At 38.3% G+C, this 24,118-nt stretch overlaps 4 protein-coding genes across 5 annotated transcripts; 1 reads left to right on the top strand and 3 right to left on the bottom strand.

The window, feature by feature from the left end:
• Positions 1-2,381: 2,381 nt before the first annotated feature.
• LOC141914959 (RNA-binding protein PNO1-like) lies at positions 2,382-9,477 on the bottom strand. Its single transcript, XM_074806312.1, has 7 exons — positions 9,448-9,477; positions 5,734-5,991; positions 5,019-5,168; positions 4,751-4,895; positions 2,762-2,879; positions 2,603-2,673; positions 2,382-2,499 (listed from the first exon to the last, which is right to left on the bottom strand). Exons 1-7 carry the CDS (start codon positions 9,460-9,462, stop codon positions 2,432-2,434), a joined length of 825 nt encoding a protein of 274 aa, XP_074662413.1. The 5' UTR covers positions 9,463-9,477; the 3' UTR covers positions 2,382-2,431.
• On the top strand, positions 6,187-10,018 carry LOC141901674 (KICSTOR complex protein kaptin-like). The gene is made up of 12 exons (XM_074789087.1): positions 6,187-6,413; positions 6,885-6,967; positions 7,047-7,131; positions 7,246-7,300; positions 7,405-7,480; positions 7,623-7,696; positions 7,791-7,900; positions 8,022-8,147; positions 8,314-8,428; positions 8,577-8,718; positions 8,976-9,257; positions 9,590-10,018. Exons 1-12 carry the CDS (start codon positions 6,221-6,223, stop codon positions 9,779-9,781), a joined length of 1,533 nt encoding a protein of 510 aa, XP_074645188.1. The 5' UTR covers positions 6,187-6,220; the 3' UTR covers positions 9,782-10,018.
• A 45-nt stretch (positions 10,019-10,063) lies between these two features.
• LOC141915221 (uncharacterized) lies at positions 10,064-14,172 on the bottom strand. The gene is made up of 9 exons (XM_074806685.1): positions 14,015-14,172; positions 13,630-13,691; positions 13,469-13,556; positions 13,277-13,388; positions 12,782-12,929; positions 12,511-12,652; positions 11,960-12,223; positions 11,515-11,678; positions 10,064-10,848 (listed from the first exon to the last, which is right to left on the bottom strand). The coding sequence occupies exons 1-9, from the start codon at positions 14,058-14,060 to the stop codon at positions 10,387-10,389; spliced, it is 1,488 nt and encodes a 495-aa protein (XP_074662786.1). The 5' UTR covers positions 14,061-14,172; the 3' UTR covers positions 10,064-10,386.
• A 185-nt stretch (positions 14,173-14,357) lies between these two features.
• LOC141905581 (uncharacterized) lies at positions 14,358-18,766 on the bottom strand. 2 transcript variants are annotated; one of them, XM_074794521.1, is made up of 9 exons: positions 18,738-18,766; positions 17,985-18,055; positions 17,641-17,737; positions 17,427-17,538; positions 17,090-17,237; positions 16,785-16,938; positions 15,943-16,203; positions 15,501-15,664; positions 14,358-15,111 (listed from the first exon to the last, which is right to left on the bottom strand). In XM_074794521.1, the coding sequence occupies exons 2-9, from the start codon at positions 18,021-18,023 to the stop codon at positions 14,551-14,553; spliced, it is 1,536 nt and encodes a 511-aa protein (XP_074650622.1). In that variant the 5' UTR covers positions 18,024-18,055; positions 18,738-18,766; the 3' UTR covers positions 14,358-14,550. The 2 variants fall into 2 exon arrangements, with proteins under 2 accessions (XP_074650622.1, XP_074650613.1); XM_074794512.1 differs by having other exon boundaries at positions 18,609-18,753.
• Between the last annotated feature and the right edge of the window lie 5,352 nt (positions 18,767-24,118).

Below are 24,118 nucleotides of genomic sequence, written 5' to 3'. Positions count from 1 at the left end.
GTTAACTGAATGTTTGAATATGTATAGGCCTACACATAAACGTAAATCGTATGACTCTTGATATAAAACTGTTCTAGATATATTGTTAGATTGAGTATTATTTATTGGAACGAAAAGTAGCTTGAGTCTTCGACTGCACCACTAGCCTCTGGACATACATACATATGTTATTTTAGTAAAACAGTATGGTCCCAACTACACTGTTACATAGATTGATTCAGGCCTTAATAAGTCTGTAAATCAGGACCCAGTTCCACAGTTGTGAGTTAGAGTTAACTCTGAATTGAAATTAGTTCATTTTCAATGAGTTAACTCAGGGTCAAATTTTAACTCCGAACTGTGGAACTGGGCCCTGCGCATTGACCAGGTGTGCATACATAATCCTAGTGTTCATTCGGGGAAAATCGTCGAATAATTGAATATCTAACTCTTGCGAAACCCGTTTCAGTAGAAATCAAATCATCTCCGGGATGTACACCAGGGACAGGTTTAAGAGAGTCTCTGATCTTCTGTTGACTTAGCAGAGAGAAATCATTCCAGTTTTTTTTTTGTTTTACTCTTCAAATACATATCTTACATAAATCAAATTGGAGCTGTTATTTTGGGTATCTATCAGTTATTACCATTTGAGAATTCATGGAGATGAATGACATATTTTGACAACTACCGGTCACCAAAAAGTGTAAATAAATATATTAATAATATATTTTTTTCTATACAATAGGTAGTCTAAGGAACTGGGCCGAAAAATATGAAAAAAATTATTTGGGTACCACTTTGAAGAATTTCTGGTCCGCCAAAAATCAATGCCGACATTTCAAATTCAACATTCTTTATGTACATCTTCGATTGATTCTGTGGTTTGATTAGAATACCGGTAATAATGTCCATGATGTGGCCTATAGCGATGAAATAAGTAGAATCTCAGTAGGGGTATCGGGCAGCATTGAACTTATGTAAGGAAATAAATTACAGAATGTCAGGAAACTGACTTTTTTTATTCTTTCATTTGCTGAACATCGTGACTTCATCACAAATCTTCGTGACTGTGGTCTACGTTCCGGGGAAAGCGTGATTTCCTTCGTGATTCCCTGCCTCGGTAGAGAAATAATGGCATTCCACAAAACCTAAGATTCAGTTGCCTTAACATTGCGTAAGTCGGATCGGCGAGAATGGATAATGTTGATTGTCCTGAATTTTTCTTCCCTTTTTCAATGGAATTCATCCAAAGTCGGATTGCATAAGTCGGAAACTCGCCGATCTCGTAGTACTTTTCTTGGTCCCCACAAATCAGTTAAAATCACTCACCGAAGGTCGGAGGGCATCCAATTACAGTTTGATTTCTTCCCTTCCTTGTTCCTGGCTTGTAATCGACGATACATGTCAAAAGTCGTTATTCTAGTTGTGGTTAGTGTATTAGAAAAGAAATTTACAAAAGAAATATTTCAGTGTTTTTGAATTATTTCTTGTAGATGTTGATTTAATTTTCCGTTTTACAGAAATTAATTCTCAAGTCTTTGTTTTCGGAAGAGGCTGACTTATTTAAAGTCTGACTTTTTCTTTAAGTCAGAGGATCTTTCTTGGTCCCAAAAAGTTCCGACTTACGCAACGTATGCCGTGTCAACATTGCCACTGGGATGAAAGCATTATGTTCGATATACTGACGTCTCTTGTATGCAGACCATATACACATCACATTCGTTTTTTATTTAGCTTATGACAATGTGTTTCCTATTATATTACATGCAGACGGATGTACAGGACACATGCTCTCTTCAGATCTAATACAGCTGCAACTGAAATACGTTAACGCATTACGTGCTGGTTGTCACCGTGTACGGACACAGAATCCCTACAGATCAATCATCCTGGATGTACGAGAAAATTTCAAATTTCGAGGAAGCGCCTGCATCACTTTCATATCCCATTTACAGTAGGCGCCACCTAAATCAGTAGTTTATCTCGGTAAACCAGTCTGAATGCCAGTCGTCGTTACGGGTTCTCCTACAAATTATTGACAACCTGTACTTATCTCCTAACTTGTTTGAGGAAAAATGGCTAGGTAAACCATTTTAATTCGGCGAATTTGTAAGCACATTTCTATCATCTTAAGACAACCGGTTAACTTGGTTGAGTAAAACCAAATCCAGACTGTACAGATCTAGACGCAGTTAACCGTACAACTACAAAAATTTCGAATTGTCCAATTTTCTAGATTGAAGCTGTTTTGAAGGAGCTCCTGGCATTTTGCTCAAATCAAAGGAGTTTCAAGCACCTTAAAAAGCATTTTCCGTTTAGAAGGAATCAAGGAGTCGTATGGGTCATAAAAAACCTCGGATTTTGAAGTTAAAAAGTTCCGAAATGAATAAGAAAATGACTAATTTCCTTTCTATAATAATTTTATTATCAAACAAAAAAAAAAACGAACAAATTAAAATCTTTCAGAGGATCGGGCAGCAACAGTTCGTAGATTACCATAAACTTTCGATGGAGGACTTCCTACAAATAAGATACGCAGAAAGTATTAAAATCTCTCAAATCACGACAACTGAATCAAAGTATTAGACATGACAAAAAGATATGACAGCAAAAAATTACACACCTAATATTAAATTACACACTGCTGTTCTGGCTACTCTTATGTTCTGGTAAGATCCTAAGATGTGTACTTTTCTGCAAATGGAAAATTAAAACTTTGAACGTACTGTTATTCAATAAATAAAGAAATCATTTTTGCATTTTTTTTAGTATAGGTACTTACGAGTCGGCTAACACAATACGTGTTTTGCTAACGTTTTCTATCGTAAACTTGGTTTTTCCATTTTTTCCAGCTATTCGTCCGATCGCCCGAGCTAAATGATCACCTTTTAATGGTTTCACTGAAAGAATGATTACACATGCCATTCAGTTATCATGCTGAGCAGAATTATCAACGCCATACAAAAGATACACGAGCCAACATCATAATTTGATCTTGAGGGCCCAGTTGCATGCATGTGCACCTAACTGCTGGTATTATGAGTCGTAAAAAGGATATTTTTCAATAGCAACACCTACATGTATTTCTATCTGGATTCAGTTATTTAGACATTATTTAGTCCAGGCACACTGCAGCGGAATTACAGATAAGGAATGTGTTAGAGTAAGTAGACCCTTGGGTAGGTAGGGCATTACAATTATGGAGAAGGAGACTAAGAATGCTACGATAATTCTTTCATACAAGAGAACTGGTGTAAGTCGGACACGTTGGGACCACGGTAAAATGTCCGACTTAGAAAAATTCTGATTATGAGTAAGTTGGATTTTGGGGGTTTTCTACGAAAAACCCGAGTTAGCTACAGATTACGACCCTAACCCCAACAAATGAGTGACACGGGATCAATACTCTATTATATAGCCGACTACTATTGTAAACATACGATGCGCGCCGGTGACGATCTTTTTAAAAAGAACTGAAATTAGACGACTGACTTAGAGAATACTAAGTAATTCTACTATTCAACGCCCCCTGGAGACCATATTCAAAACCCAATGACCTCGAAACTCACCGCAATCATAGAACATGTCATAAACTACAACTTTGCAATTGATCATGGTAACAAAATATGCCTAGGTACCAATATAATAAGGAAATACTAAGTTATTCTACTATTCAACGCCCCCTGGTGACCATATAGAAAAACTTATGTCCTTAAAACTCGCAACAATCATAGATGATGTCATGAGCTACAACTTTCCAATTGATTGTGGTTACAAAATATGCATAGGTACGAATATAATAAAGAAATGCTAAGATATTGTATTATTCAACGCCCCTGGTGGCCATATACGAAATCCAATTACCTTGAAACTCACCACAATCATAGAACACGTTATGAGCTACAACTTTCTAATTGATTGTGGTAGCAAAATATACTTAGGTATCAATATAATGTGGAAAAACTTTTTCCCACTTACGAATGAGTACTTGTGACACCAAGATGGCCGCCAATTGCGTCATAATTGGCTAATGAAAAATACATGTCTCAGGTATAAAACATCCCTTTCCAAAGAATACCCATCACAAATTGTAATGAGAAATGGCAAACCAGTAGGAAGCTACAGGACTCAGAATTCGGCCATCTTGAATCTGACAGGGCCAGTTTTTGGGCTGAAGATGTGTCTAGGGTAGATACATGTGTAACCCAAATATCAAGACATTACCTTGAAGCGTCTTAAAAACTTCCCAAAATAACTGGATTCCGGCGGACGACGGACGAAAAGTGAACGCAATAGCCCGCTGGGACTAAAGTCCCAAGTGGGCTAAAAATGCATTGCTTTGAAACTTTCAGAACATATATTCTAGCCGACCTAGTCAAATTTCCGACTTCTTGAATCTGACTTTGAGACAGATTTTGATAGGAAAATGAACTGAAAAAATCGGGACCTTGGAATTTCGGTTGATTTTACGACTTAAAGCTGTTCTACTGTAGTTCACAAATAATTGAGTTTAAGCCTGTACAAGAAACAGATGCAGTGGCTCCGGTTGTCTCGCATTATGGCCTGCCCCCAAACAAAACGTTTGAAATTGTCCTACTCAACTTAAACACCGAGGCAAGTGGTATCTTAACCCTTTAAAGATTCAAATTTTTTGTGGTTCCCATTTTCCCAGGGTTTCAAATAATTGCACAAAATTCATGTTTTTCACGTCCTTAAAAAGATTCCGCCCATCCTTTAAGGGGTTAGTTAGGAAATACTCTCCTAGTCTTACCATCTGTGACTTGAAACGATTCCAGATAAAGATCATCCAATCGAACCAAGGCTAAAGAGTCGTCTACTTCGAAACCTAACGTGAAGGCTTTTACAAAATCGGCACCTTTTTGCAACGCACCGATGTCAGTAGTTTCTTTACACGTCTGAAAGACATCAAAAATCATTTCCTAATCAACAAGCAGTCAAGCTAAGCTCAAGATGGAATGCTTTTGACTATTGGGCGTAATAATTCGGATAAAGTGGGTTTCGATGAAATCGATGTCTACCTTTAGTTCGACATTTCTAGTTTTCAGATTGAAGCGGATTTGAAGGTGTAAATGCTCGACTATCGGTGTAAATATTTTCAGCCAATTCTCTTTCAGCGGTGTGTATCGATGCGCGGGTACTGGAACCTTCTGAGTGCCCGTTTTTCCAGACTAGAAAATAATAAACAGGCATACATATTTTTTTTGCTAATTAACATGTTATCTTTTCTGTCCAGAGACAGACATATGAATTCGTATACATGAACATGCAGTCAAACTTAATAATCATAGCTGGGATGATCTCATTTTTTCAAGTTGATCTATCTGATCCGAAACTTAGGAAATTGAATTGGAAATACCCAAACGGCAAAGGAACTCAAAAATAATGACTTAAAGTAATTTGACGATTTATCTGATAAAAACTTAGGCAAGTTGACAGATTAGCTTTGATTTCACAATTGCAAATGCAGTTCCAGAATCCAAGTGTGACCACGACCCCCAACTTACTCTACTCTGCCTGGCACCACACTTCAAATAATGAATGGAACCAAAGACTGAACAGAGTTATTTGACGTGTGGGCTACAATTCAAAGGCCGTTCTATCCTGTGGTTAAATAGACAATTCAATAGGCAAAGTCTTAGAAAGCCAAGATCCGAAGATCCAAGGTAAACGTAAACAAACAATGCTACTAAAATTTAGAAAACATGTGGTTCCAAAACCCGGAAGTAAATTCACCTTCAATTTTTCGCCACTGATTTGTGGAAATGACGGACGTTTCGGGGGTAATTCTGTGGTATCCATGGCTGGTTCGGTATCTTCGCTTGTATCTATCTTTCGTTTTCTACTCTTTTTCGTCTTCACTCTTTTAAATTCGTCAGGATTCGAAGACATTTCGACCGCGTCCGAGGTAGAAGAGCTCGTTGTGTCCGCCATTTTGTAAAGGTTGAATCGACGCGGTGCGGGACTGTGACCGGATTTCCTGGATTGACAAATCTGAAAAACGCAAAATTATCTCACCAAATTCTTAAAACAAATATGAGAAATATATTTGGAATAGAATACCATCAAAATGATACAAAGATTATCGTTGATTTTGTAATCTAAAGGATAAACGACAGTTTCCAATTCCTAACCGGCTATTCAACATACCCTCTTTAGCACTTCCGGTTTACTTCCGGGTTTGAGTTTTTGAACATTTGAAACATTTTGAAGGCCATCGAAAATGAACGAAGCGCATTTCTGCAGCTTGCCTACTCAAAGCAATGTGTATGGATTGACGAATATAGCGTTACCCGACAGCATGTCGAAACTTCTCGTCGCCTGTCTACGCGGAAAAGTCGTTTCGATCGAGCACAATCCCGAAGACGATTCGTTCGGACTCGCCTCCAAGGATGCCCACTTCACATATATCCCCGGTATGCTTTTGTTGTCAATCATTTCGTTTTGCCACAGCATCGTTTTTGGAGTCCATTTGATTTTTGCCTGTTATACCCCTCGTCCCACTCAGAGTACCACCTCTACCAATAGTCTCTCGCCACCTTGGGGGGGGGGGGGGGGTTTCTAGTCTGAATGAATAGCAGATGATGTATGGGTTCCCTGCTTGTTCGGGGACAACGGCTAGCTACTGACGAGTAGGAGGTTTCATTTTTTGCAATAAATGGGGGAGTTGAGAGAACAACCTTTGGCCAAAAAACTCTGCCACCAAAAACCTGGCTTAAACTACTTGGCCGCTGCGCCCTTGTATTTACCATCTATCCACCATACCCTATTTATATCCCAGCTATTCCTTAACTGGATCGGAAAAATAAGATTGAATATTAAAAAAACTAGTTGTTTTGTAAGCAGTTCGGAATTTAACTAACAACAACATTTCTATTTCAAACTAGGTGATGCGGAAATTGTATCCATCGATGCATTTAGTAAAAAGGCGGATAAGAGTGGTGTTGTGATTGGAATCACTTTTGTCAAGGTCTGTAGACAAGTAGCTAAAATATCACTTCTGAATAATGCCAAAGTTACAAATTTCATTTGAAACACTTTTCCTTCAGAATAATGAGACGAAACCAAGTAAATTTCTGAATATCTATTCTGAATGGGAACCAGAAACTGAGTTTGACTTGGACAGTATCGCGCGTATGTTATGAAAGACTTCAACATATCTAAATTGCTTGGTCTGAAGAAAATTTAATGATCTTTATTGAATTTGGCGCCATATGATTTCTTAATTCTTTGCTGTTTTATTTGTAGAGGGTTGCTTTAATCTTGAACTGCAGTTTATTCCATTTCAACTTTATCACGCTGAGTAAGTACGTTTGTTTGAACATTGGTAGCAACTTTAAACAGCTGACTGTGAAATAATGGTTTTTTTTGTTCTAAATGCTACAACGGTCTTTTTGTTCTTCATAGATTAATATGCGACGATTCGAAGGAAATTGTGTTCCTTTTGAGTGGAAATGATAAAAAAGTGCATTTGTTTAGAGAGGTCAGTCTACAATAGTCAAATACTGGGGTAATGAAAAAAAATAAAGATATGTTTTTGTAGGCCTGTAATGTTTAGCTTTAAATTATTCTTGAATGCTGTGTATGCCGTTCTGCTGCTTGAACCATATTTACATCATTTGTAGGACATATTTCTGCATATATTCGGTGAACATCCTGTAGATCGCTTCTTTCCCGAATTCGCAAATTTGCCAAGCAAGTAAGTCTCAGGTAATTGTGTTATTTGGTGGAATGAATGTAGGTATTACGCGGCTGATACGTGACCAAGAAGTTGTATGTTGTATCTTACTTAGCGTTATATGGATCGATATTCGGTATGTAGATGCTGGCAAGCAAAGGCTTACCGCGATGGGATGTCAAGATGGCTACGTACGTTTAGTTCACGTCAATGCAGTCAATAAAGGTAAAGATGATCTATCTGGAAACCAGTTTACTTTCCTTCCCTTCATAGGCTTTTAGTGATATTCATCTATAGGCCTACAGCAAAAAGTATGAATTGACTCAAGTTTTATAATTCTTTTCAGACATTATAAATCAATGGTCAATTCAACACGACAGTCCGATAACTTCGATTAAGTTATTTGAATTCCACACAAAAGTAAGCTGTCCTGGCAGTGTTGCACATTTATGCACCAGTACGGAAGATTCTGGTAAGTATATGTTTGTGTATATATATTCTTGGCCTGGTAGCTCCTTATGTGAAGAAATTAGCATTAAAAACCTTTAGACGATCTGATTTCCTAATACCGGTAAGACCAAAGTGAACTAGTTATTAGGTCTAAGTCATGCTCAGTCAGATGTGTATATCTTTGGCAGAGGATGAAGCTCCCGAATCTGAAAAGGAATCCATAGTTGAAAAAGAGAAGGACACAATGAATCCCGATTACCATTTGTTAGTATGCGGTGCATTAGAGGTCACAGTTGTATACAGGTAAAAAACGTTCTAGTTAGAATGTTGCTTTTCAAAATCACACAAGGCTAGTCGATTTGTAATTCAGCATACCTCGGATTCTAATCTTTGAAAATAAAATTTAAGCATTTAGTAATATTGTCCTATATGCATCTCATTTGTATCCTAGGAGTGTCTTAGAAAATGGTCTTCACTTGTCGAACCAGATAGTCTTACCAGAAAGCAACGATTATGATTGCGTTTTGTGCGCATGCGTAGCCGATCTCAACTTCGACGGTCACAACGAAATCATCCTCGGAACGTATGGACAGGTAAGTTGCTATATATGATATTATATATCATCTGCGATTTCACCAAAAGTTATTTAAAAATGATATTTTCTACACATGCCCTTTCAAATGTGTTTTAAGTGTCGATCAGTGCTTGGAAGGCACAGCGATCTACTATTGCCAGCCATTTATTAGTTTATTTTCGATTAAAATTGAATATCTTAACCTATAATTCAAATAAAACTCTTTCCGGATCAAGCGGGTTTGCTTGACTGTCTGTAGTCGTCGTTATTTTGTAGGAACTACTGATTTATCGACATTTCCTTCCTGAAGAGATGAAACAAAGGCAACAGCAACAACTAGTGTCAAAGAAAAATACAGACGATTCAGATAAAGAACTGGACTCTTCTCTTCACGCGGATCTTAGTAGTTTTCTGCCGAACAAACTAGACGGTGAATATGCGTTGATAGGTCGAAGAAGCTTCGCTTATCCTCTGCTAGCTATCGACAAGTTGGATTTAACTTGCGACGGCCTGGAAGAGTTGGCAGTTTTATCGCAATGTGGTTTGCATATCTTACAGGTAAAGTATGACATGCTAGATGTAAGTTTCAATCATTTTGAGTAAATCGAACATTGATTACAAATGCAAAGGTCATCAACAGGATAAAAAATCAATGATTGCAACCACAATCGATTGCTAAGTTGAGACCATGACATGTTCTACGATTATGCAGAGTTTCAACAGCATTTGTTTTAATGTACCGGTATACCTTTGTGAGGGGCATTAGATATTGTCCAATTGTCTAGCATTTCAGCACCACTTCCAAAGTTGGCATGGTGTCCCTGGGCCCTTAAGAAGTTTTTGTTGCAGCAAATATTGATTTGTCCAACGGCTTTGTTTCTTCATTGTAGCATAATCCGGACGATGTGGCTAAAATCTGCTTGGATAGGTTGAAAACATTGGTGCCAGAAACAAATTCTAACCACGAAATAGACAATAAGGATAATACACCGCCGATCATGGTAGATGAGGTCTCGAACGAATTGGATTCTTTGCGTATAACCAAAAGCGAACCGGAAAATACGGAAATGTCCGGTACTTGATGATCGATTACATTATTTCGTTGTTAATGTGACATTAAGCGAAAGACTTCAAAAGCACTCCGTCATACTCTGAATTGAAGAACTAGCCAAAAAGTTGAGTACTGGAGGTCGAGAAGCGCATTTAAAAGTGATATTTCTTACACGAGAAAATCGAGGATTTATATTCGTGTGTCTCTTATCGATAAGTTGTGCGAACGACAACAAAAAGTAAATAAAGATCACCAAAGATCAAACATCATGAGTACACCGTGTTTCATTGTTATGTTCGCGTTTATTGAGTCGTTTAGGTACATAGCAGTGTGGTTACTTTGATTAGAGTTTCACAGTTGTAGAGTTATTAAGATTTAAATGGGTAGTTCAGATAACTGAAAATTCAAGATAGAAAGGAGTCCATTTTCAAGAAAAAGATTAGCTCAAATTTTGAAACTGGACCGTGGGCTTGGTTACATAATCGAGACTTAAGTCCAAAAATGGCTTTAAATCTTAAGACTGGTCTTAAGTTCTTAGATTGGCTATTGAACTAAGATGGTCTTACGCTGGTCTTAAGTCTCTAAGTCTGACTATGGAACCAGCACCCGGTCTTGATTTTTGCCAAATTTTTCAACCTAAGGTATATCTAAAGGTATGTGATTTCTCATAAACATCGCAAAAACAACGAAGCCTAAACTGTACAAAGTACTTAGAAAATACATTAGGACAAATACTTCTAATTTTATATCTATTTGTTCTACGAGGATACCAGCTGAAACGAAGCCGAACAAAACTGCAAAAGCAGCATGGCCGCAAAAGGCCTGTTTACAGGTCCGGTATAGTCTAGAATGATTTGCTGGTTTGAATAATTTCGCCAGCATTTTCTCTAATTTTAAACATACGCAGAAAAATGCGTAGCTGAATATTGTCGTAAAAAATGATGCCATCGGGATGAACATCATTTGGTACATGCGTTCGATGGTGCGTCCCTTATCGTCTGGTATTGAATATATTCCGTATGCTACCAACAACGCGAGAGTCAGTGGTACGAACCGCCATCGCGTTCTTATCTTTTTCCAGAAATTGAACGTGAATATCTGAAATTGTAAAAACGAATGTCAAGCAAAACGGAAGCGTCCCGATTGCTTGTGAATATGATAGTAAGAATGAATGAAATAAAAAGTTAAGTGTGTTTATCATTTCCAGGTTCCCTACGACTCTTTGATTCCTTTGAAATGGAAAATGCTTATCAAGGTACTTAGAAATGACCAAAACTCCTTCGATTTTGAAAAATAGGCAATTAATTTTTTTATAGTTTTTAGTTGCACAGTAGCCTTAAGCCCAACGCACACCGCAAAACATTTGTTTCGCCGAAACTGAAAACATGTGTTTTGCTCGTGAAAAACGTTTTTCAGTTCGGCGTTTTTTGTTTTGCCTCCCCGCACACGGCATAAAGAAAAACATCGTAACCGTTTTTTTCGGTTCCGTGTGCGTCGGACTTTTAAGCAATACAGCTGGGACCTAGTTTTGGTCGTGCTAAGGATGAACATTTGCTAACAAAACCACCAAATTGATGGTTTACCGAGTTAACAAGTACCAATTAAGGAGGAGTCTATTGTAATTGGGATATGAAAGTGATGAAGATGCTTCCTCGAAATTTGAAATTTTCTCCTTTGAAACTCGTTGAAAACTCCTTATATCCAAGGAATGACTGATCCGTAAGGACCCTGATTTCTAAGCAAAAATGTGTTAATTCGATATACCTGCGTTAGGCCAATCATCATTAGAAATCCAGTCAAGAACATCGGCCATATCACAACACTACCGCCGACTTGGAACGCCACAACTCCTCCGTGTAGAGTGACCCACGCTTCCAGAACGAATCGCCACCACTTGTGAAGATGAAATTTCGTGTACATCAAGCTCCCTGCGGTTGATGAAAAGAGATTTTTGCTCGGGCGAGTTAGTTTGAAGGATTCGGTTTACGTGTCTTTTTTTAAATATAGCATATTCATTTATTCCTTATCGATTTTAACATTTGAAATCATATATCAGTAATAAATGCCTGCTGGAGTCATATTTTACATATTTTGTCGGATATTTTTGTAGAAAAATAACTTATAATTTTGATCTTAGAATAGGGATTGTCCCCATTATTTATCGATTTACGTGTTAACGCCATGATTTTGCCACGGTAAAAGATTTTACCTTGAAGTAAGATCATCCACGTGTGCAAGAATCCTAAAATGTGTCCGAGCGTGTTTTCCATCGGGTGGTACCAAAATGTGTAAATCGCTGCCCAGGCGAACGCGTAACTGTGGTATTTCCTCACAATATACATCGGCTCGTCGGATAGTTTCGGTTGTTGCGAAGAAATGGCCCTGTGTTTTCGGCGAGATGGCCATCCGAACAGAATGCCACGATCCCGATAGTCTATCAATGAGCAATACGCCAAAAGCATAATCGCCGAACCTGTAATTATCAGCGATTTCGTTTATTTGAGTGGTAATTCAGAAGTATTTAAGCAAGTTAGGATTCTTAAGTTTTCTTATGGTTGGAACGATGTTACTGACAAACTAGCGTGACCGATGTCATATTGCCCCATTCCTGGATTTTTGTTGTCCATGTCACGTAATTCAGTAAATTCTGGTCAAATAATTTCACTTTGGAGGAGGTAACAGTCACCACCACAACCACCCTCAATGCCTGAGCTAACAATGAAATTATTTCCGAGTGTAAATCCTGTATAAAGTTTATACCTTGTGAACTTGTAATAGCAACATCTTGTGCTAGTGCATCGTATGTGACGTGGGTTTGCAATAGATGTAACAAATGGAAGAATATGTTCCCTCCGAACGCAAGCCAGTTGTAAATATTCAGCTTGTGGCTATATCTAGGCATCTATCAATGAAATGTAAAACAATCCCAGTTCCAGAGAGATGTTATCTAGTTTATACGTCCATGATTATTGTAGGGAATTGCAGTAAAACGCGATGGATTTGAATGATACCCACTGAATTTGAAACGTACTTTATTCGCTTGCGCCATGTAGATCACTCCCCATATGAAGATCTGATGTGAGAAGTAACAAACCCAGACAAAAAGTCGCGTGTAAACAGTGACCCTATCCGGAGGTAACTTCCAGTAATACCAACGGGATACTCGACCTTGTCCAGTCCTGCAGATGATATGTATGTGAATGTTAACTGGAAGCTTATGATGATACCAGCATTGAATTAAGCAAAAGAGAAACAGCTAAACAACACATCTTTCAAACATCTCCTGCAGGCCCGATGGACCTCCGTGTAACTGTTTTGACAAAAATAGGTGGTGCAATTCGGAATGAATATAATGTGCAATGTTGTCAAAATTCATCAAATGTTGATAGGCTTGGCTATCTTATCAGTAAGTTGACCTGCTTAACAAACTCCAAATTATTGATATCGCATGGGACGTGGATCTAGGTGTGGACCAATCTTTTCAAACAATTAGAAAAAATTCGTTCTCGAGATATTTACGACTCACCTGCCATGAACTCCAGGTTCGTCTACTTCAGGTTCGGGAAGAAATCGTTCCTGTGACGTCACGCTGATATTGTGTATGAAACCAGACGGGGCGTACCATCCCCTGGCATTGCCTAAAAACGAGGGGACCGCGTAGATTTCTAAAACTAATTGAGCTCTCAGAGACTTATTCAAACTTAAATATTCTTGTTACCTAAGTAAGTAATAACGACGCATAATAATGTAATGAATAACATTCCCAGTAACCAACACTTGGTATCCTGTTTAAGCCATGGTTTATCCTATGAAATATGGATTGAAAATCTGAACTTGTTAACGACGCATGATTTCTGCTGTTGAGGGAACGTAACTTACCCTTTCCTCGCCATTTTCATTTTCATAGTGTTGAGAATCAGAAACTTCGTAGTTAGTGTTGGCTGAAAAGTAGTCTGGTTTGATAGGGGTCGGTCGTTTTTTTTGTTTTGACAGTATATCCAAGATCAGATGATGTTTTGACGAGCATTTTACGTAGAATTTACTGGTAAATATGATGTTTAGTTTTGACGAGTAAAAAAATGAAAGTTTGAAGGGTAAGTTTCATTTTGACAGTATATCTATGCTATAGAATATTGCACACCGTTTTACATTACATTACCTTACATTTTACATTACCTGTAGGCCTACTCTCTCGTCTGCGAGACATTGTATATACGACTGGTTTTCTAGTTTTCTATCCTACGGTGGAAAAAACAGCACTTACCGTCAAGGTTAAAACGAACGCGTTTGGTTATTTCGGGTTCGCTCATCTTAGGCACGTAATGTATCGATTGTATGTAATGTCTATGAGAATGACACCGAATGTCATTGCCAAATCAGAAAATTGGGGACAACCACTTATTCAAAATCTGATTAAACTCAGAATAACTTCCTCCAGTGACCTTGTTGCGCAATCTGTTCTATCGGCCGTGTCAATATTGAAGTAATTGTATATGTATGAATTCTTTTTTTAATTCATCGAACATTACCAATACATTTTTCTGCTTTCGTGACATTTCTCTACTGGGAATGATTGAAAACATTGAAGGAGGCGTCGTTTTGTGCATATATGATAATTTATTCAAAATCGTTTTAAGAAAATAATCTCGCTAAAGCATTTATATTTATCGTTTACATTTTTCGTTTAAAACATTTATATTAATCGAATTTGAAAGTCATTTCATTCTAGAATAGATTTGTAACGATTGTCAGCGTTTAGGTAAATCGTGAATGATATCTGCGCTAGCGAAGGAGCGATTTTCAAGAACTGGTGGTTCGTGTATTTGGCGTTAATCCATTCAACGGGACGACGGGGATGTCCAACGGAATGGCCTGTTTCATAAACATGGCGAACAGAACGACGCCGACGCTGTACAAAGCAGACAATATGTTCATCCAAATAAACAGTTCTCCCGGTGAGTCGAGATATTCGATCAGCCAACCGACGATGATAAACGCAACTAAAACTAATAAGGCCGCAAGCGTGAAAACGACTCGGCGAACGGTAGACACTTTGCTCGTCGTTGCTGCTGCTGTCGGAGGCGTTTTTTGAACGACTGGTGAACTTTCTCCGACTGTGTTATCGGAAACTCGCTGACAAAGCGATTCGATTTTCAAGCACATCAGGAACAATACGTGACACAGAAGAGGAAGAAGAAGTAGGATGGCCGGAATGAAAAATATTTCGTAAATTCTGGAGAACGTTTTGCCGTTATGGTCCGGTACGAGCCCGTACACCGCTAACGCGGCGCCCGCGTATAGAACGATAGGGATGGCCCTGAATCCAGACGGTATATCCCACCAAAACCGCAAACTGAATATCTGAAAAAATGAACATATGAATTACGTCACTAAAATACCGATATGATATCCAAATACGGTAGTTAATGCAGGTGGGAAATAATGTAATTAATCCCACAATATTGGCTTATACATATCAGATTCCTTTATGTTTGTTCCAAATTATCCAAATCTTGAATTTCTATTTATTTTCTCAAGCCGCACGTAAAGAAATGTAAAGAAATTCTTGAATATTTAATGTAAATTTGATTGATTGATTTGTATTGTTCATAAACGAATTGAAATGTTCATAAATCCTGTAAATGAGTTGATCCAAATTTTAAGTTAAGAACTTATTTAAAGTTGATTATTTGGAAATGAAGACAATATATTCTAACTGCCATGACTCTGTTATTGGGATCTGATCTTACCTGAGTTGTGCAGACCAACAGTAGAAACCCGAACAGGAACATTGGCCACATAACAATTGGACCCCCGGTTTGATATGCCACTACTGCGCCATGTAAGGTTACCCAAGTTTCCACTATAAATCTCCACCACTTATGAAGATGGAAATCCGTATACATCAAGCTGCCTACAATGATTAACACAAAAACCTGTCTATTTTACCGTTACATTATAGTGTCCAAGCTCTTTTGGATATCGTAATCAAATTTTATGCAGCGAACAAAGTTCGAAGCAATGCTCATAACGGACGTCTTTTATGAAATCACAAATTTCATGACACACCGAATTGTTTAAATCTAATTTGGGATCCAAATAAAATAACACGTGATCGTATTCAACAACCATTAGCAAGTTGTACAATGAAAAAGTAGTTTTATCATGCGTCATTGCGACTTATGGCTTTACCTTGTAACATGATCATCCATGTGTGCACGAACCCCATAACATGGCCCCACGTATTCTCCATCGGGTGATACCAGAAAGTGTAGATTGCCGCCCACGAAAAAGCGTATCCGTGATATTTTCGAGCGACGTACAGTGGCCCGTACGACAGTCTCAAAGTCGATGAGACTTTGTCGGTGTTGCGTTTCGTCGGCCACCCGAACAGCAGTCCGCGATCCCGATATTCTATCAGTACCACGTACACGATCAGCATTATCACAGAACCTGCGAGATTGAGAATAGGAAAATTCACAAACATCAATATGATATACTTTTATGATGGGTTGGTCGCTGTATATACAGAGTATCAAACGTTATTTCTGGAATAAAACGGGTTTGAAAATGTAAATATAATCTGGTGGGATAAGATTCTTCAAAACAACGTCAATCCATCCTTCCAATATAAATCATTCCTATATCATAAAATGGAATCGTCAAATCATTGCTTTTTACTGACAAATGGCGTTAAGAATCATTGAAGAGACACTATTTAATTCCGTGTTGTACCGATAAAGTAGAGTATCCCTCACTGATAAAACGAAAAGTCCGAAAAATTTCATCTTCAGGAATGACTATTTGACTATAGTCGAAAAGTCGAATGAATAAAAACATCAGCTTAATAGGAAATTTTTCGGACTTTATCTTTTGTTTTATCAGTATAGGATACTCTACTTTGACGTTAAGAATCGATGCTCGAAGCCATATAAACCTTATTTTGAAAAATCTATCCACTTTTTACAGAAAGATAAACCTGCTCTATCTTATATATCGGAATCAGAATTTTGTGGATGGATGTTTTTACTGACCTTGTGAACTAGTAATAACAACGTCTTGAGCTAACGGATCGTATGTAGTGTGCGTCTGCAACAAATGCAGCAAATGGAAAAACATAGTTCCTCCGAATGCCACCCAGTTGAAAATCCCCAGTTTACTACTGTATCTAGGTCCCGTCGAATGTGCCTAAAAGGACTCAAAGCAATTTGGTGAACAACGGCATCTCAGGTATTGCGTATATCATATAGAAGATAAATAAACACGGCAGGAAAATCATACAAATTTCCTAGACAATAGATTTTCTGATTTGATATTCGTTTGCTGAAATGACAATTACCTTTTTTAGTTGAGCGATGTAAATAACGGTCCACATGAAAACTTGATGCGAAATATAACAAGCCCAGATGAAGAATTGTGTGAACACGGTCACTCTGTCTGGTGGCAGCTTCCAGTAATACCAGCGCCCCGTGCGTCCGCTGCCATATCTTAAACGACGAAAGCGAATGAAATTCAGAATAAATTTCAAGCTATCAAAGTTGAGGGATTTTGGATTTTCATTGATTTATTGGCCGAAATTTGACAGAAAATGAATCGTGAACGACTGACGACGTGCGAAAAGTGAACGCAATAACTAAAGTCTCAAGTGGGTTAAAAAGTATTAATAAGGTTGTTACCTGCCATGGACGCCCGGTTCTTCTACAAATGGTTCGGGCCAGAATCGTTCCTGTGACGTCACACTGACGTTGTGCACGTACCCGGATGGTGCGTACCAACCTTTTGCATTACCTGAAAAAATATGAACGTAGAACAAGGTTGATGATTCAATCAAATTTAGTGTCAAACCTGATGTTAATAAGTCTTTGGGTTTATAAGTGGTAAAAAGCTCACCTATTCCAAATATAGCACCAGAAAGCCCGATAACAAACAACATGCCTGCCACCCATACCCATACATCTTGACGGTGATACCATTTTCTGTACGATTCCTGGATTGAAAACTTCGATTAATATCAGAATCTTATCTTGACTTAAGGCATTATTCCCTGAGGAATTCCCCCGAATCATGCACGAGATATCATGCGGAAAGACAGATTCCAGCCAAGTAGAATAATTTCATAAACATCGAAGATTTTCTGGAAAAGTTTGAATTTCGTAAATTCCCCGATCGAGTCCCCAGAATAAAACTATGTAGTACAAACATTACCAGGCTTCATTGTTACATGATAACCTTACCCCATTTACGGCGTCATTTTTGGTGACATTCATGTCCATTTTCGCGGGCAAATCGTAACTCTTTTGTCGACCTGAAATCATATATTAGTCCAGAAAGTTAGATTGAAGAATCATGTCATATTTCTTGCGTCGTGGCCTTCTCCGGCTCGAAAATTACTTCGACTCCACCACAACATGCTCCGTTCGTGTTACAAATATGCATATGCATACCCAGTAGGCCTATAGCAACTTTTGTTTGTGACAGTCATTATGAATGAACGCTATAATAGCATCCACGCCATCAACGTAGCAATTAAGTACGTGGCCATGTCACAGTGTATTGATTGAACCACATTTTTTCATTCTCCCCACAATTTATCTTATTATCATTATACACGTATATACTATGCAATTAGTTAGCCCCATAAATATAAAGGACTTTGCTCCCGAAAATCGAAAACGTCTTAAAACGAGATTTGCAATGGATGATAATAAAAAGCCCACAGATATTGTTTATGTAAAACCACCTGCATATTTTGAGTGATTAATCGTCAAAACCTGAATGTTGCTATCGCGACTAGGCATTTCTCCCAAAAAAGTGATTCGGGATCGAATCAAAAGAAAGTGAAAAAGATGTGAACAAACCCATTGTGAACATGTAAGATCAGAGCTCTGTGTATTTCTGTTGTACAATGTACAATCTCCTTCAACAAAACGTGACTTGTGTGCAGTACTGTGTAAAATACGGAAAACAGTTGTTAACTAAGCACTAACCTTTCCACGCTTCAGTTATCTTACTGTAAATATACGTTGTACTGGCATAATAGAGGCATATCAATACACGTGATAACCATTATCAATATAATACACGTGTATATACATTATGGAATGTATTTCTGATCAAATGGAACTTGTTTGGCCTCCAGCAATCGAAGGGATCAATCAATATATAGACCTGTAATAGCGAGATCCCGTCGGCGTTGCTTTTCAATACTTCTCTTGGGTGGACTCCTCTACAATGATATGTTCAAAAATCGTGTATTCATCTGATTTTAGCTAAGCCCGTGTATTATTTGGCAGCCTATAGGCCTATAGATAAAACTCAGCTTAGCGCACAAACTGTCTTTATTGTTGAAAAAATATCAAAATATCGTTTATTGCCACATAATCGACAGAGACGCAAAATTTGCAGTTTTGATTTCTATTTATTTCCCGTGTTACGACGTTGCGTCAGTCGAAAATGAATTTTCAATTTTCAATTTAATTCAACTTTCTCACATTTACACATTGTACATTATATAATTCATAAATGTTTGAAAAACATTTTCACTCGATAATGATACCCTAGGCATAATCCTAATGATAGTTAGCAACAATGATTAATTAAGGGCTTTGAATAATATGGACAAACTATCATTTCCACAATTCCTAGCAAAATGTAACGCATTTTCTTCTCCCAATTTTAAGATTCAGTAATGTTCTTTTAATCAGCTATGAAGAATAATGGATTTCTAGAATCAGTGATTAATTTTAAAATCTAGTTCGTTATGCGATGAACTTACAATTAGATAATGCCTGTGTTATACGCCAGATGGCGTCGGTTATATTGCATTTCACTTCGGTCAAAAACAATCACATCGTTTTTTTTCGTATTCGCCTCAAATCTTAAAGAATCAGGCCTTCTTCTTTACCCGTTCAGTATAAACTGTATAATAGGCAAAAATCTGAATAGATTTAATTTGGAATTAGAATTTGGTGTCTTTTCTCACTTCTCAAATAAAGAACGAATTTGAACGCCGATGCTCTCAGCTGGGTGTCCACTGTCGAATATTTAATTGACGTGCTTAAATCGTTGCCCTCTAGGCGTCGACTGAGTCAGCAGAATGAATTTGTTTGCCTCTCGGGGCTAGAGGTTAAATTGAACCCGTAATTTGGCCAGCTAAATAGGAAACACCAGCAGCGTCGCTCGGTTTATTTGAAACGTTCCCCCTCTGCTGGTGTCGGGCTCTAGTGCACCTCCTTTTAACAGATGGAACCAAGGTTGGGACAGACGGGGGACCTCTTCAAACACGCCTAAATAACCTTCCGAATGGGTTCCGCTCTTCAAAAGCTTATTAGTCGAAAAACCGGAGTAAATGGCTTCGCCGAAGTTGCAGACGTTTTCCTTAAGGAAATCGACGGACAATAAACCCGTCTATAAAAGAGGCCACTACTACTCAATAGCCGATTCATTTTTCAAGAGCTTGCTTTCTCGGCGACGTTGTAAACTCGGGCCCAATTAGTTCCGATTAGCTTCTTAGTGTAAAAACCTGGACGTAAACTCATCGAAAATGCCCGGCTATTTTGTCGAGCATTGTTGACCTTAACGAATATATTATTTACTTTTCAATCCGTCCACAATCGACGAAATAGGATTAGACATTGATAGAGTTTTCATACGCGGTCTTAACCGCAATAACCGCCAGACAAAAGCAATAATAAGATAGGAAGAAAAAGGAAAAAAGAACTTAAAGTTAATACACTTTTACAAGTCTTTTTATTTATAATGTGATTAAAATGTGTGTTTCAAATGTACCTGTCTGGCCAAATTGAACATGAACTTTCTTATATTTTCTTCAAATCTGCGTCAATTTTGGTATATTAGTTGAGTGCGTGCTGTGTTTTAGGGTTTCTTTGTTCTTCAACGGCTTCACGATGATCACAAATACTCAAATTGCCTTTTAGTCGGACATCTTCTCGGCTTCCTTTTAAGCGGCGCAAGTCGACGGCGTGAGCAAAGTTTTAAAAGACGGCCAGATAATTACTCGGAAGACCATACTCGCAATAACAACCCCATATCGGGCGCATTCGCGGTGCAACAATGCGATGAAAATTGGTCATATCTACTTAGTTCGTTAGAAAACTGCCGGTTTCGCTCTAATTAATGATATTCGCATGGCCATTATCGAGGAACGTGGCGAATAATTCACCGGTATACAAAGGCCCGGATCACGATATACGCACCCCCGCTAAACCCCGGTCATTCTCTTAATTCAATTCGACGAGATACGACGCAGATTTCTTCTCACGATATCTCGTGGCGGTGGACTTTACTTTCGAAGAAGGCATCTTGATTCGCACTTTTGATGAATCAAGGGAAACCATCCTCTATAGTAGTTGCATAATCTCATAATTCAACTTTCGTCTTTGGTCAGAAAATACAGTATTCATTTTGGTTCGAAAACAAGCTCTCAACTTTAAATCTCTGATTCCTTCAATCTAAAAACCAGTCCCTAAGATTTTATTAATACTATCTTTGAACGACCCGCTGGCACAGACATTTATTCATTTCCAGTTGTAAAAAGACAAAAACGTATCATTACGCAATAAAGTCAAAGTTTTCGAATAGAAAATTGTTTTTTCGTTCATATTGTATGCGACACTATATTGAGGCTCGGTACTGATGAGCGCAATTTTCTGGTACCGACAATTCGTAATATAACGTGCATATCCATAAGGCACGTGTCTATTGTTTACAGATGTCTGTTCATGTCAATTTATGCTCCTTGTACGGCGCAGATGGTTACCGCAAGGGCCTTGTAACAAAGTTTAATTAGCCCTAATTAAACAATATTCTTTCTGATGAGCGCAACGGCTCTTCTTGATAATTGAATCGGAATCATATCACGTACACGCGGTTTTCGTTTAATGGCATAAACTAATAACAGCCACGAAGTCTCTAATTTCAAACGCAGACGACATATCGCTGTTTCTCGAAATTGATGTTTTATGCTCGTGCGCTTCGGTTTTTTTCGTCATCTGCGATTTTATACTCTCGTCTCGCCGAGGATGTTGAAGCGAAGACGTAGGCGCGAAGCCAGTGCCCTGCGCATTAGAACAACATTTGATCGAACCTTAATTTTTTAGCTTGGTTGTATAAGGACCAAAATAAAACTGCACTCACATCTGAAGGTATTGTATGTAAGGATATCCATCCACATCCACCTCGTTTTTAGTCTAGTATCTAGCCGTTGTTCCCCAGGGGACCGTAACAACGTCTGGTATTCAGGCTAACCTCGTTCCTAGTTTTTCCCTCGCACCTGACGATGATATCTAGTGGGAGTTCGAAACGTCGTGTATTTTGATTTTAAATCTCGAGGAATGAAATTAGTTTTTAATCTTATGAATTCTGTAAATAATGAGTTTAAACTCATTATCTGTTCTCCACGTCAGAGTGTGGTTATTCCACCATCCACCATTATGCTTTCAACGCTAAAACTGTGACGATATGATAACCAGTTTGGATCCACGAAATGAATTCGCTTGACGATTACGGGCAATGTAAAATCATCATTTAAAGTTATCAACCCACCCGGTTCGGCGCTTCAGTGAATGGTCTGTTTTACCGGAGTTACGGTAAATTGATCTCGGGAGGCAAATACTTCCAAATTTTCATACAGCTTCAAGACGTCTTTGTGCGATTTCTGTATTTTTAGATTGCCGTACCCATTGAAACTTCCTCCGTCCTGTGACCTAAGGCTATCGAGTTTCTTATTCGCGGCGTCGTGAAATATTATCAGTCCTTTAGAAAAACGTGGTCGCAAAATTGTAGTATAAATGACTGAGGATGAAAAGTTCTGTTCGACGCTGACTAAAACACAGTTGGAAACCGCTGTGATTCTTAATGAAACTTTTTACGACTGAATGGTCCTGGATGGAGGCTGCGCTAGTTAAAATTGTCGGCAGGGTGCCTTCGGCGAGGGGAACAATTCACACACCAAAACACCAGATCTTAATTAAAAACGATTCAGAACTTCGGTATTTTGAGAAAATATATGTTTAAAGTTTTATTACGCTTCCAAAAAAGTCTTGTTTATCTGATATAATATGCTAATTAGTTAAACACGTTCTCGGAAAATCAGTTCGAAACCCTCCCCGAGAGTACAATTCGTAAACAGACGAACTATTGAATAAGCGTCTATGTTACGTCGACGCATTCTATTGAAAGTCGCGTTACATTAGTTCTTTTCTCGTTTCTTTGTAAAATGCAATTGTCACCGTTTGAATTACGACGACGGGCTTCATCTTCAGTTTTCAAGTGCAGCCTCCATACCTTAAACCGGCGTAAAGTTGTTCTCAATTGGACTTATTAGCCCATTGAATGTGACCGTGCGCGCAACAAAAACCGGCCTCTCGTCGCAACCTCCATTGCATTTATTAGTTTGTTAATTAGAAATAATTCGCTGGAAGGAAATATTTTATGTGCTGACATCATCATAAAATGAACCAGGCGCGCATAGTAGCCGTTTCATTTGTCTGCATCCCTTCCTGACTGATCCGATTCATGAATATCAAAACGTCGAATATTTTTTAGAGGTAAAAAGGTTTTTTCGCGAACGATATCGATACGATTTTTGAACATGATGTTTTAAACAAAACCAGTCTGTAGGCAAGAGCAGACGATAGGATACTTCATATATACATAGTATATGTGAACGGATCGTTATTCTAATCATCAAAATGGATCCCACAAACATTTTCTATGATGTGGATACGATTTTCGCTAAATGCATTCTCATGACAATGTGGGTCCTCTTGTATTAGTGAGAAAAGTTCTGATGTTGTAATAATTAACTTTTCCACCTTCTATGCGCCCCAGTCGTCTTAGAAAAAAATATCCAATATTCTGTTTTGTAATGCGATGCAAAGCGTTTTGGAACTGGTATTAAACACGGTGCTATCCTCGGGTTGTTCTGTTTATCTATAAGAAAAGATGTGACGCTTCTCATCGTCAATAATTGAATCAGTTCTCGGCGGCTTTAAAGCTGATTCCTGTCGGTTAGCATCTCGCCGGTTTGCTGCCAATCAAACGTTTTCCCGACATAATGCGGCAATTCCGAAAGAGCGGTAATGTATTAATATCTAATTTCGAGCATAAACTGCGAGAAAAGAAGCGCCTATTAGTGGCGACGAGCCGAAGCAAAGTCTACCATGATTTGTATGACACCGAACAATGCCCCGGGCTCTAACCATTGTGCAACGAGGCCATTGATTGGCTGATAAAACGGCTGTCATCCACGGTTATCAATATTTTGCAAAAGGGGTGGAGAAGCCGATTACGGAGCGTAGCCAATAAATAGAAAACGATTAATCGGTCCGATGTGAAAACATCCTGA

Source organism: Tubulanus polymorphus, chromosome 1 (genome assembly GCF_964204645.1).
Source record: "Tubulanus polymorphus chromosome 1, tnTubPoly1.2, whole genome shotgun sequence".
NCBI classification, from domain to species: domain Eukaryota; kingdom Metazoa; phylum Nemertea; class Palaeonemertea; order Tubulaniformes; family Tubulanidae; genus Tubulanus; species Tubulanus polymorphus.
Note: the sequence above shows the minus strand (reverse complement) of the source record. Positions and strands in the feature narration are given on the sequence as shown.